The sequence below is a fragment of the Anolis sagrei genome, chromosome 3, assembly GCF_037176765.1.
Source record: "Anolis sagrei isolate rAnoSag1 chromosome 3, rAnoSag1.mat, whole genome shotgun sequence".
Classification (NCBI taxonomy): domain Eukaryota; kingdom Metazoa; phylum Chordata; class Lepidosauria; order Squamata; family Dactyloidae; genus Anolis; species Anolis sagrei.
In genome coordinates, this window is record NC_090023.1 from 221015297 (window position 1) to 221027768 (window position 12472).

At 36.9% G+C, this 12472-nt stretch overlaps 1 protein-coding gene across 2 annotated transcripts in view; it reads right to left on the bottom strand.

Moving 5' to 3' along the window:
- MYO7B (myosin VIIB) overlaps nucleotides 1-12472 on the bottom strand; it is a 61695-nt gene that overhangs the window by 36044 nt on the left and 13179 nt on the right. Inside the window, exons 9-20 of one of the 2 annotated variants that reach the window (XM_060768136.2) lie at nucleotides 12266-12379; nucleotides 10070-10223; nucleotides 9367-9443; nucleotides 8534-8653; nucleotides 8054-8196; nucleotides 6517-6727; nucleotides 5898-6033; nucleotides 5514-5677; nucleotides 4442-4498; nucleotides 2578-2715; nucleotides 1227-1379; nucleotides 737-835 (exon numbers count right to left, since the gene is read on the bottom strand). In XM_060768136.2, coding sequence (XP_060624119.2) covers nucleotides 737-835; nucleotides 1227-1379; nucleotides 2578-2715; nucleotides 4442-4498; nucleotides 5514-5677; nucleotides 5898-6033; nucleotides 6517-6727; nucleotides 8054-8196; nucleotides 8534-8653; nucleotides 9367-9443; nucleotides 10070-10223; nucleotides 12266-12379 — 1566 coding nt within the window. The remainder of the gene's footprint in view (nucleotides 1-736; nucleotides 836-1226; nucleotides 1380-2577; nucleotides 2716-4441; nucleotides 4499-5513; nucleotides 5678-5897; nucleotides 6034-6516; nucleotides 6728-8053; nucleotides 8197-8533; nucleotides 8654-9366; nucleotides 9444-10069; nucleotides 10224-12265; nucleotides 12380-12472) is intronic. The other variant, XM_067465893.1, reaches the window with a different exon arrangement.

A 12472-nucleotide genomic window follows, 5' to 3' on the forward strand; every position in this document is an offset into this window, starting at 1 on the left:
CTTTCACATTTTTTTTACGAAAACCTATAACAATCTCTAACAATCTCTTTGAGCTGAGTCAGTTTCCCTTGATGCTACCCAGCACACTATGTGAGTCATTACTCGTAGTTGCTGACCACCTTATCACCTGAAAAAGTGGAGTTGTCTTCCCAAAACAGGATATTAGAAAAATCCAGGCAGCCCTGTTGCACTTATATTGTACCTGCAACTGGACCTTTTTACTCCTTGTATTGGAGGATTTTCATCCTATTTGTACTTTGTTTTTGAGAGCTGTGCTCCATTATTATCTTCTCCATCTTGCATAATAGCTACGTGACCAGCCGTCTGTTTACTTTTACTTCTTTTGGAAGATCTCTTCATCAGATTTGGACCCCTGAATCCTTCATATATTGGGATCAATATCAGACTGAGATACTTTCTGTTTGACAGTGGATGCTCCTTTTTCATTGTATTTCTTATTTCATTGCATTGAGCTTTGTATTAGGGATTTTGGTGTCACTATATGCTATATAGTCACTACAGTTATCCTATTTAATACACTATATTGTGTGGGTACACCATTACACATAAGAAAAAAAAAACTATTAGGCCACTCTTGTTGAGTTGTTACCTCTGAGGACAACCTCTTAGGATGCCTGCCATAGATGCAGGTGAAACATTGGGAAAATGAAAAACCTACAACAACCCAGCGGTTCTGGCCATGAAAGCCTTTGACAATACACTCTTGTTGACTTACTTTCAGGAAAATCTTTGTTTTCCCAATTTTCCACTCGTCTTTTTTTCCTAGCACTCTTTCACAGATAGAACTGCAGCACTGGCGAACATCATTCTTTAACTAGAAGGTAAATCAATTAGCACATTTAATCTAGGTTCAAAACACAAACACACAATCTAAAGTGCCTGCAAAATTAACATCTTGAATTATAGACAGGACTTCTTTTAAATCAGTATAATTTGGATTTGGCCCTTTTACTTCTTTATCAATAACCTGTGTCATGAAAAATGAAAAAATTATGATCTCACTGGCATTGTTGTCATTAAAAAAAGAACTAAGTTCTATTTGTAGCTACTAAAGAGTATAAAACAGACAGAAGTTAAGCCCGATTTTACTATATATTTACCAGTATAATTACACAGCAATAAATAGGCATCTTAAATTTACAGATCAGTATTCTTACTCCAACAGCAAAATAAAATGAATCAATCTAAACCTCTTTGGAGAATACCTGTTCTCGAGCTGACACTGGTTGCAGAATTTTATATCTTTCAAAGAAATCCGTGAAACTATATCGAATTGGATAACCAGCTTTTCTAATCCTAATGGTTTCCATCATCCCAGAGTAGCGTAGTTGTCGAATGCAGAGCTCTCGATCAAATTGCTACAAATAAAACCAAACAAGGAATTAGATGTATCACAGAAACAACATAGTAAATATGTTGCAACATTCACACTTGCCTCAAACAGACAAGAGTTCTTTCTCCCACGCAGAACATTCCACAGATATATAAACCTCACTTGTCTAGTTTCCAACAGACCTCACAACCTCTGAGGATTTCTGCCATAGATATGGATGTAATGTCAGGAGAGAATGCTTCTGGAACATGGCCATACAGCCTGGAAAACTCACAGCAACCCATAGTAAATATACGTTATATAATCTGTGGAAGTGCTCTTGCTTACTATTTTAGGAAGAGTTGGTCTAACAAAAGGTGCATCTATACTGTAGTATGAAGGCAGCTTGATGTTACTTTAACTTCCAAGTTTCAATGCTATGGCAGTTGTAGTTCTACAAAGGTCTTAAGGTTAATAGTGTTAAGCTACATTAATTCTACAGTGTAGATGCACCCCAAAATACTTGTGTCTTTCAGAACCATATTTTCTATCATTCATGATATCATAATAATTGCTGATTATATGAAGTATGCCAATATACAGTAGCTATTTCTCTGTTCATCTAAAATAAGTGAAGGCAACCACTACTGCATCACCCCAAATATTCTGCCAAACCCATCTGTCTGCTAAGAACATATCTCCCCACTTTTCACAAGAAGGAAATGGTCATACAAAAGGGACATGGCAGTTTTTGTTTTTTCCAACTTTGATATGAGAAAGATGCTGTGAAACTGTTCTTGCAGACTTTCTCTAAGACTTGGGTATCAGAGAAGATATAATGCAATGTAATGTATTGTAGGACACCATGTTGAGAAGTCTGCCCTGCTGGATCTAACCAAGAAAGTTGGATGTTTGCAATGAGCATGTCCATTTTATTAATCTGCTTCACTTAATGGTCTATTTTATTATTATGTAATTATTCACGAATCTGAATGGATAAAATCTAATGATTAACTGATATAACTGCTACTAAATAGAACTCCTTTCCCTTCAGACATTGGCTCTATCTACACAAACTGCATTATATGGTCACTGTAGACTCATATAATGCAGTTTAACTGCACTGAACTGCATTATATACGGCTAAATGGACAATGTAATGCAGTTTCAAACTGCATTCTATGGTAGATGGGGCCAAAAAGAAATGAAAATGAATTCATTCAGATATGTTAATGAAATATTACCATAGGCTTCTTGTGGTCATTGGGTTTGAGACAGCGGATAAAATATGGCTGGCAGTTGCCTAGGATTTTCATCAACTGCTCCAGAGACTGTTTGAACTGACCTCCCAGTGTAGACAGGCGTTTGGTGGTGTCGGATCCCTGGAGGAAATAGGAACATAGTTGGCTAGGGTACCACTTAAACATCAACAGGCTCTTGAGGACAGCTGTATGCTATTGGAATTGTGTCTCAGTTGGCAGAACACACATTTTTATGTTCAATTTTGTGCCCATTTACAGTTAAGACATAAAATGCTGAGTGTGTGTAATTTCCTAGATATTATACAAGATGCTATAATGAAACTGACAGATAATGATATAACTGTACACACCAAGCTCTTCCCAGTTTTTAAAAAATAAAGTGGTCATTCCAGATGAAAAGGGCATTCTTTATATTTAAGGCTGGCTAACATGTGACAATAAAAATTTTCAAAATCTTTTCCCCTACTGGGCACAACTATGAGCTTCTGAAAATGAATGGATTACTTTGATAAAATAATTAATCACATATTTCTAAGTAAAGTCCTGAAAGTTTCACACAAAATATGGGGTGGGACCTTTTGCACAAAAGTATGCAAATACAATGACAGCGGCAACATTGCTGCTGCTGGATGAAAACTCTCAGTAGCAAGCAATTATTTTGACAAAGAGAAGAAAGGTTCTATTTTAAAAAAAACAAACATACACATTAGCATTGAAAAATAGTGTGGTAGATATTAATTGGTAGACTGTTAAGATGACAGTTTGGATAAACAATCGTTGAGGGCAAGTCACTTATTTGGGAAGAAAACCCATTACTGTAAACAATAAAAGCCAAAGGAAAAAAGACAGAGCAAAACAAGAATAGAACAGATGCAGATACAAAGGAAGAAGAAATGAAAAGAGGAATGCATATTTCATTTGATTTCAGAAAGAACTGCATTGCAAGCAAAAGCTACAGAAGATACAAGGCACTCTCTGTGCTATTGTTTTGGTGCTGCAAATTATATCTACTAAGGCTATGTTTTGTGGCCAAAGAGAAGAGAGATTCAATTATTTACTTATATCTGCACAGGATTTATTTATTTATTTATTTATTTATTTCCTATATTTATACCCTTTTGTTATAAATCAGCTCAAAAGGTAAACAACATGATAAATTAATAATGTGATATAAATAAATATTATAGATGGTACAAATCTGAATGTCTAGGAACTGAACAAACAAAAGATAAACTGGGATTTACTGGGATTTCCAAGTGGATTCACAGATCAGCAAGGTTATATAATTGCTAAAAAGTTTAACAGTCACTGGTATTAAAAAACAGCAATGAATAACAGCTGGTTTTTTGTTTGTTTGTACTGTATAGGAGGTTTTTGGATGTAGATCTGACGATGAAAATAAATTCTTGGGCTGAGTATGTTCTTAAATTCTACATCTGCCTTCCTTGTGCTAGTTCAGTGATTCTCAACAAAATTACTAAATAGAGCAGTTGTTCTCAACCTGTGGGTCCCCAGATGTTTTGGCCTTCAACTCTCAGAAATCCTAACATCTGGTAAACTGGCTGGGATTTCTAGGAGTTGTAGGCCAAAACACCTGGGGACCCACAGGATGAGAACAACTGCTCTATTTAGTAATTTTCCACATTTAAGTGAAAAAGAAAGTAAGTCTTGGAAGCCTAAAGTTGGTTTATCCCTTACCAGACAGCCTACCCACACTCCCTGTATGGTAGGCCATTTCCCACCAACCCACCAATGTCATGGTTCCTGTCATCACCACAACTAGTTTCTATTAAGCGTACAGGTGCTAATTTTTCCTACTATGGCATTTCTACTTCAAGCAGTTTACCTGTCCAAAAGCAGGTGGAGATGTCCTGGACGGCACAAAACCACACCTGGACAATGACTGATAGCAAAAAGGCAACAAAAGCATAGAAATTAGAAAGAATAAAGAGTAGAATTAACAGATGCAAAAAAGAACCAGAATGTGATATTCATTTCCTGGGTTTATTTTCTGCTACAGAATAAATGATATTGCATTGTTAGTGGATCACCACAAGTGCAGATGAAGGATACTTGGAAAATATGTGCACAACTGCAAGTCAAATTCCAATCCAAAATACTTTCACTGGTATAACATGGCAATTGTGTCCATAGACGCTCATTAATGATGCTTATCCTGTTAATTGCAGTACAAATGGTTTTTTAACAGGGCAAACTGAAACAACTGACTAGCATGATAAACATTTTTCTTTTTTCACAGGATAAAGACATCAGAAACTGCAGGGATTGATGTGGTTTTTTCCTCTTTTTGTGCCACCTCTCACGACCACAGACTTTGCACTGCACTAGCATTATTACAGATATATCTACTCATGAAGCACAAGATGGAGCAAATGAAGTGGTGATAATGGAATTAGTACAGATTAAAAACAATGCAAATCAACAATTAGAGCACAAATGGACAATGGTGTGATATTCAGTGTCAGCAATCAGATATGCTTGTAATTATTGTTGAAGTGGTTTTTGAACAGTATAACCTGATATATCAGTATTGTGTGATAAGGACCTTCCTCTGCTCTATATTTCTCCCGATAACTCTAATAGCACTTTCTGCTTTGGGAAACTGATCCACATATTTCTATTTTAAATGCATTCATTTCCTGTTAAAGGATGCCACTGAATTAAAAAAATATTACACTTCCAGATGCATTGCAAATGTTTAATGGGGTCAATTCAGAGCCCTCATCCACCATCCATCTCAAGTGTTGAAATAATACAGCAAAGCGATGATCTGATTTAAATTGTTCAGGAGGAATGTGTATTAGTACTTCCACAACCAGCATCAAGCTAACAATTAATACAGAAGACAACGCACACACAGACTCTTTAAAGTTTCATATCAATACGAGGAAGCTAACCTTGAAGGGGTCCACCCCAAGATGCCGGATGCTCCCCCGACCAAAAGGTATCAGATTAATGGTTGTGTCCACCTGGAAGATCTGTCTGAGGAATTTGTTTTTGGATGAATGCACCAACTGCATTATGTCTGAGCTAAGCATGTCACGATTTTTTTCAAGAAAACCTATAGGATAAGAAACAAGGAAAGCTTATCATTTGCACTTGATGCCAGTAACATAATCATGTTCAGTTCACTTGGCCACATTCACACCTCACATTAACAGTTGTTCCCGGTCAATTTACACTGATCCTCTCCATCACAAAGCTTTAGCTAAACTACAGTTGAGATATCCTGATGGTGCAGATCTGCAGGATTTGTAACAGAAAAAAAGAGGCTAACTCACCTTTTGACTGGTAATATATAACCCCAGCAAAATGGTTGATACCGAAGACTGTGTCATGGACACTCTTTGGTGGGATGTAGATTTTACTTCTGCCATGATGCATGTTGATTTTGTTTAACATGGTTGTGTCTGTTCCCTGGATACAAACAAACCAGAAAGCACAACATAAGATAAAACAAAATATATTCATTACATGTTGGCGAAACAACATGGAAAACATACCTCAGAACACAAATCTGATTAATATCAAAGCATGGTGCATCAAAAAAAAGATAGAACGCACTCACATTAATTGATACATTAACCACAGCATTCTAAAATAGATAATCTCCCCTCATTAGAGAACTCCACTCTTGCAGTCCTGTCAGCTTATTTTCTGACATTATTTTCATAGAAACCAGGGGGGCTGTCAGCTTTATTTCTGGTGGCACAGTTTTGATTGGGGGTGAAGCAAGCGGCTGCTCTTTGAGATAGAAAAGATCCAAGTTTGATAAATAAATTCAGGACAATGGCAGATGCAGGCCATTTGATGTTCCACCAGTTGACTATTAAATTTCAAAGAATTCACATCTATCTTAATTACTCCCTGCAGGACTCTAGAGAAAAGCATGACACTCACCTTAGGAAACCTGCTTTCCTCATCGATAAGAGATACAATATTCATGGGTTTGAGTGCTATCACTTCCAAAGCTGAACTGTTATCTGTGAAGTCAATGTGAGTCCAGTTGATGTGCTCAGACATATATTCCTCTTGCTCTAGCTTGAAAATGTGGAGTACAAAGAACTGCTGCAGATGCTCATTGGCAAAGTTGATGCACAACTGCTCAAAACTACAAAGACAATTTATTTCAACATTTCAGTATTTATTCAGACTTGTACACATAAAATAACATACAAAAATAATACAAATCTTGCAACTCAGAGAATAATCAGAACATGCATGATATAAATGCTATACTCGATCATTACTGATTATACATAGATATTATTAGGAAATGAGGGTTTGTTTGTTTTTTGTCGTGTCAGGAGCGACCTGAGAAACTGCAAGTCACTCCTGTTGTGAGAGAATTGGCCATCTGCAAGGACGTTGCCCAGGGGACGCCCGGATGATTTGATGTTTTTATCATCCTTGTGGGAGGCTTCTCTCATGTCCCCGCATGAGGAGCTGGAGCTGATAGAGGGAGCTCATCCGCCTCTCCCTGGATTCGAACCTGTGACCTGTCGGTCTTCAGTCCTGCTGGCACAGAGCTTTAACCCACTGCGCCACTGGGGGCTCCAGGAAATGAGGTATTAGATAGTTATACTGGCCCATGGGATCAGATAAAAATATCTGTGAGATACGATGGAAAACCCTAATCAACTGTTGGACAATACTTTTATGAGAAACAAGCAAAATGTTGGAAAGGCTTATGCAAGCTTCTGAGTTTCTCCTGATCTAGGTGAAAGGTGGGATATAAAAAAGGGATGCATGGTTAAATAGATGGAGTCTTTTAGAACTCTTTATCTGGCTAGAGTTCTAGAAAGAAGGTGATAAGGAAAGCCAGCTTGTTCTAGGGAGTTAAAGATAAAATAAGTTCAAGAATGCAATGACTCATGTAACACGGTTTGCTTGTCTGAACCATAATGACTTAGAGCTAATTAGCATATTAAAAACCACACACAAAGGTGGATAAGCAAAACTGTGGAAGTACACTTCAAGAGCTAATTATGGGATGTATGTAAGTGATAACAGTTGTAAATATGTGTAACTTATATGATCTCTGAAGTAATTTTTTGTGCGTTTTTGTCCTCTTTACACCAGGGTGTCTCTGGCATCAAGTGTGCTATATTGAAGAAATAATCCTCCATGCACCTGTTGCTGTGTAGTAAAATTAAACTTTGTCGAACTTCCACTTGGTGTGTTCTCCTAGTTGGGCTTGAGACACACCAGGCCCAACTACATATAGTTTCAATGGAGCATAAAGGATAGAATTGCATAATTTAATATATTTTTCTACTGTGTTCAGTAAACCCATTATTGTTGTTTTAAACCTGTCTCTTCCTCTCTATCAAGCCTGCATTGTGCATCAAGCCATGCACACCCAACTAAAGAACCCACACATCAACACAGACCAAAGTTCTCCACCCTGTAAACCAGGGGAAAAGCAATATTGTACCTGTTGGTGTTAAAATTTTCAAAGCCAAAGATATCCAGCAGTCCAATGGACCTGTGGGTGTTGTTATGATCTGGAGAAGGCGGGTTGTAAATTGCAGCATTGATCTTATTGACTATCCAAAGGAAGAGAAGGCCATAGATCCCCTGGAGACAGACAAGGAATACAAGCTATGTGGTCGTTCCACAGCAAATAGTTCAACTGATGTTGAGAAAAACATACAGCATACACCACAAGTGAAGCAAAGCTCTGGATTGACATGGCACAGTCAAGGATAATGCAGAGCAGGAAGACTGTATTTCCCTTCCAGAATTATGCAATGATAAACCTAGAAACCATCTAAGAATCACATTTTAATTTATCAAATGTAAAGATAGAAATCTTAAACAGGATACTATTGCAGGATTTTGTCCTCAGAGGAGAAAACATTTGCAATCTTAACAAATTACATTTGAACATCACAGAGAGGGAAAACTTTTTTACCTTCACAAACGCATCTCTCACACCAGCAGCTTGGGCCACACTTAGGGGCATGGAGACACTTTCCCCTCGGATTATGATGGAGTGGTTTGTAAGGCTATTGTGCAGTTCCCCAGCATCCACCTGCAAGGAGTCATATTCAATTGCAAGGAGTCATATTCAATTCAATCATCGTATACAATCATAACACTGGAAGGGGCCTCATTTAGTCCATGTTTGCTTTCCATGTGAATAATTGGCAACTGTGCTTTAATTCTTTCAGTTTTCGGGTCTCCCATCATTCTTGAACAATTTGTTTCTTTCAGAATTTCCAGCCAAGGGATCCTACCCAACTTTACCAAGCATTGGCTAAATAGGAGGGTATGATCCTTTACACACAAAATAATAGAATAGAGATGCATGGTACCACAATTTTCCACAGCTGGAAAATGCCAAAAAATGTATTTTTAAAGAAAAACCCTGGAGGTGGATGAAAGTTTGTTACTGGTTTTGAAAAACTGATATACTTGGATGTCAACTAGTGCAAGTATAGCACTTTTATTCATATTTACAGCTATGGAATCATGCTCAGATATGCCCAAAACTAGAGAAAGTCATTAATATGCTTTGTTCCATCGTCAATGTGATGATGAAAGACTTGTCTTGGACATGAGAAAAGTAAGTTCAATCCCCAGTCACCATTCAAGTGCATTGGGTGGCTATGGGCCAATTACCAGCTCTCACTCTTTCTAACTTTAATAAAGCCATTTGTAAAGGTAAAACAAAGTGGAGTGTAATATCTACCGACTCTGTCCAACTGAAGGAAATGTAAAAATATTAATGTGAAATGCTAGTACCTCAAGCAGTTTGGTTGCAATTGAAAAGTGTGCAGAATCCAGAGCAGCAGAGCAGTCCAAGTTATCATAAACAACAGCTAATTAAAAGAAGAAAAAAACCGTAAGTAAACATTCTTAATTTTTAAAATTAAGCATGCTATTTTCTAATTGAAGAAACAGCTGTTAAGCTAAGGGAAAGAATGAAAATGTAACCTAGGAAATTATGTATGTTGTGTCCAAGGTTTAATTTTTCCAGGTTGAAAATGCTAGCTGTCCTTCACTGCTACGTTATGTAATATAATTTACAGACATTTAAATGTGGTGGTAAACTATTATTTACTAATTCTGAGAAAGATGCTAGATACTCTCTCCTCAACACTTCTGCCTTGCTGCTCACTAGGGAAACTGTCTATGTATCTTTTGCAAACCTCATATACTGGGCACATATATGAAACATAGTTTTAAATTGTTATGCTAGAATGCACTGTAACCAAGATATATTGGGCCTATTTGGTACATGAATACAAGACATTAGTGTTAATTCTATGCATATACAAAGCCTTAGTTTAGGTATACAGTATTAGTAAAAATTCTTCAGTAGCTTTATTCCATTTCAGGTTACAAAATGTTGCTTTCTACTCAAAATAAGTAGAAAGCAACCTCACCAACTCAGACTTCTCTCCATTTATCCACATTCTCTCTCTGCATATAGGCACATTTTTACCTTCAAACTCTACATTCCCTAGATGCAAAATGGCTGCCAGAAGTTTGCTGATGTCCCAGTGCTCTGAATCAGCGAACATTAAGATCTTCATGGCAGAGCGAATATGAGCATATTCCTTGGCATCATTACGACCTTCACAGGATGTACACTCACCCTGTAGTACAGCATAGAGATATAAATGACATCTTTTCTACAGTAATATACATAATACAAAGGAATGCACAAATGATGATGACACAAAATGCACAGAATCTACAACATCCTTTCCGTTGTGTTACAGTTTGAGTATCCCTTATCTAGAAATCCAAGATGCTTCAAAATTCAGAATGGTGCACACGGGTGGCTAAGACCATGACACCTTGGCTTTCTGTTGGTTCACTGCACACAAACCTTATTTCAGGCACAACATTATTAAATGTTGTGTATAAAATTACCTTCAGGATATGTGCACAACACATACATAAAACAGAAATGAATTATACATAGACAAATATAATACAGAAAAAAAACCCAAAATCCCAAATACATCTGGTTCCAAGCATTTTGGATAAGGGATGCTCACTCTGTATAAACTACATGCAGTATACTGGCCTGGCTACTGTTCCCTACACTGCTTTTTGCAACACAATCCAATGCATATTGAAGAAAAATCAATGTCCATTGTAATCAATGGAACTCACTCTCAAATGTGCCTAGAATTGCCATTTTAGCACTTCCAAAACTTTAGTATATGCATTTCTTTTCTCTCTCAAACACTAAAAAAAAGCCTAACAAGGTATCTTACTTGGCCAAAAGATGGCATATTTTTAATTCTACTGAATTAAAAGAAATAACCCAGCAAGCAGAGGAAGGATGGCTAAACCCACTGTACATAATTCATGTTGCACTAGTGAATACCATGGAAAAGAACAAAACTTCAATTGCAAGCCTAAATATAATCTTCCTGTTGAAGCAGGATAACTAGGGAAGACTGAATAAATATTTACAGCTAAGAAACTGACTTCTATATCACTCCCCAATACTTAGGTTGCATCTAGATTGATTAAAAAGACCCGAAAGTCCCAGATTTTGCTCTTGTTCTGGTTCTGTTTTGGAGAACCATATTTGTTTTGCTTACCCCAGAATTTCTATCAGCTAGTGGTGTGATCAGATACTTTTAAAACCAGCTTCCTAGGTTGGTTTTAATAAAAGGAATAAAAACATTGGACTCTCCAATCATTTGGAAATAACAACCCTATGGAAGAATTACAACTACATGGAACTTATTCTCTGTGCTTTCCACTGGATTCTGAAGACCTTCTGAGCCTTATGCAACATGCACTCTTCTAATTCACAAAATAAATTCAGGCCAAGTACTTGGAATAATTCTGCTTAATTCCTAAAATCAGCATTACTTATCTCTAAGACATTGTATATTCTTCAACTATGCTTTGGTCATAAAGCTATCACTCCCTCTAGTGTACATGTTACACATTACAAATAAATTTTCAGAAAACAAACTATGGTAATATATGAAGCATTTTCTTTTGGGGAAGAAATTCATTCCACAAATGTTTCATTTTCATTTATAGCTTTCTAAATCACAATGCCATCTGTTTCCCATCTGGCAATTGTTTTCAGACAATACAAATGGAAGTGCATGAAACAATAATCTGAGATTGTTTTAAGCACAACTAATATCAGAGAGATGGAAGAGTACTGCTGTTTCCCTGCTCCAGTGTCCAACCCTTTGCTCTCAGTTTCCTCTCTGGCAGAATTTAAATGGAAACACACATTTCCAAACCCTGTGGGGAAAAAAGACACTCTGATTGTGAACCATCGTTTTGGTACAGAGGAGTGATATGTAAAAAAGGTGTTAACCTGCCCCATAACCCCACCCCACCCTGGCTACGGGCTTTAAGTCAGATGTTTGTAACTCAGGGATCACCTGTAGTTACAGGGTGTAATTGGGGTACCAGCAAGATATAGTAATAAATCTGAACAGATTTTGATCTGATTCTGTTTTCAAATTCTTAACTCAGCAATAATATTCACAAGATATTTTTGGGCAAATCAACAAGTCTAAGCTACTTTAGCATCTTTTTAAAAAGCATAAATTATTACACACTTAATATTAGAGTTAGTTGTATATATTTCCCCTGAAATGAAATGTGGCCAACAAACAGGAGACAGAATTTGCATAGACGCCAACTTAACCATAGTGAGGTATGTATACTCAGAAGCAGTGCCCAGATTCAACATCTTCTTCTGTTCCAGATTCATCCCCATTAACATGCAGTAAAAGATATGATAGTTCCTTTCCTCTGGAGCCTACAATGGTAAAAAGGCCACATAAATACAACTGCTAGCAAAAATAAAATATCTGTTATGTTAATGATTCAGTTATGATTAAATGTGTATCCT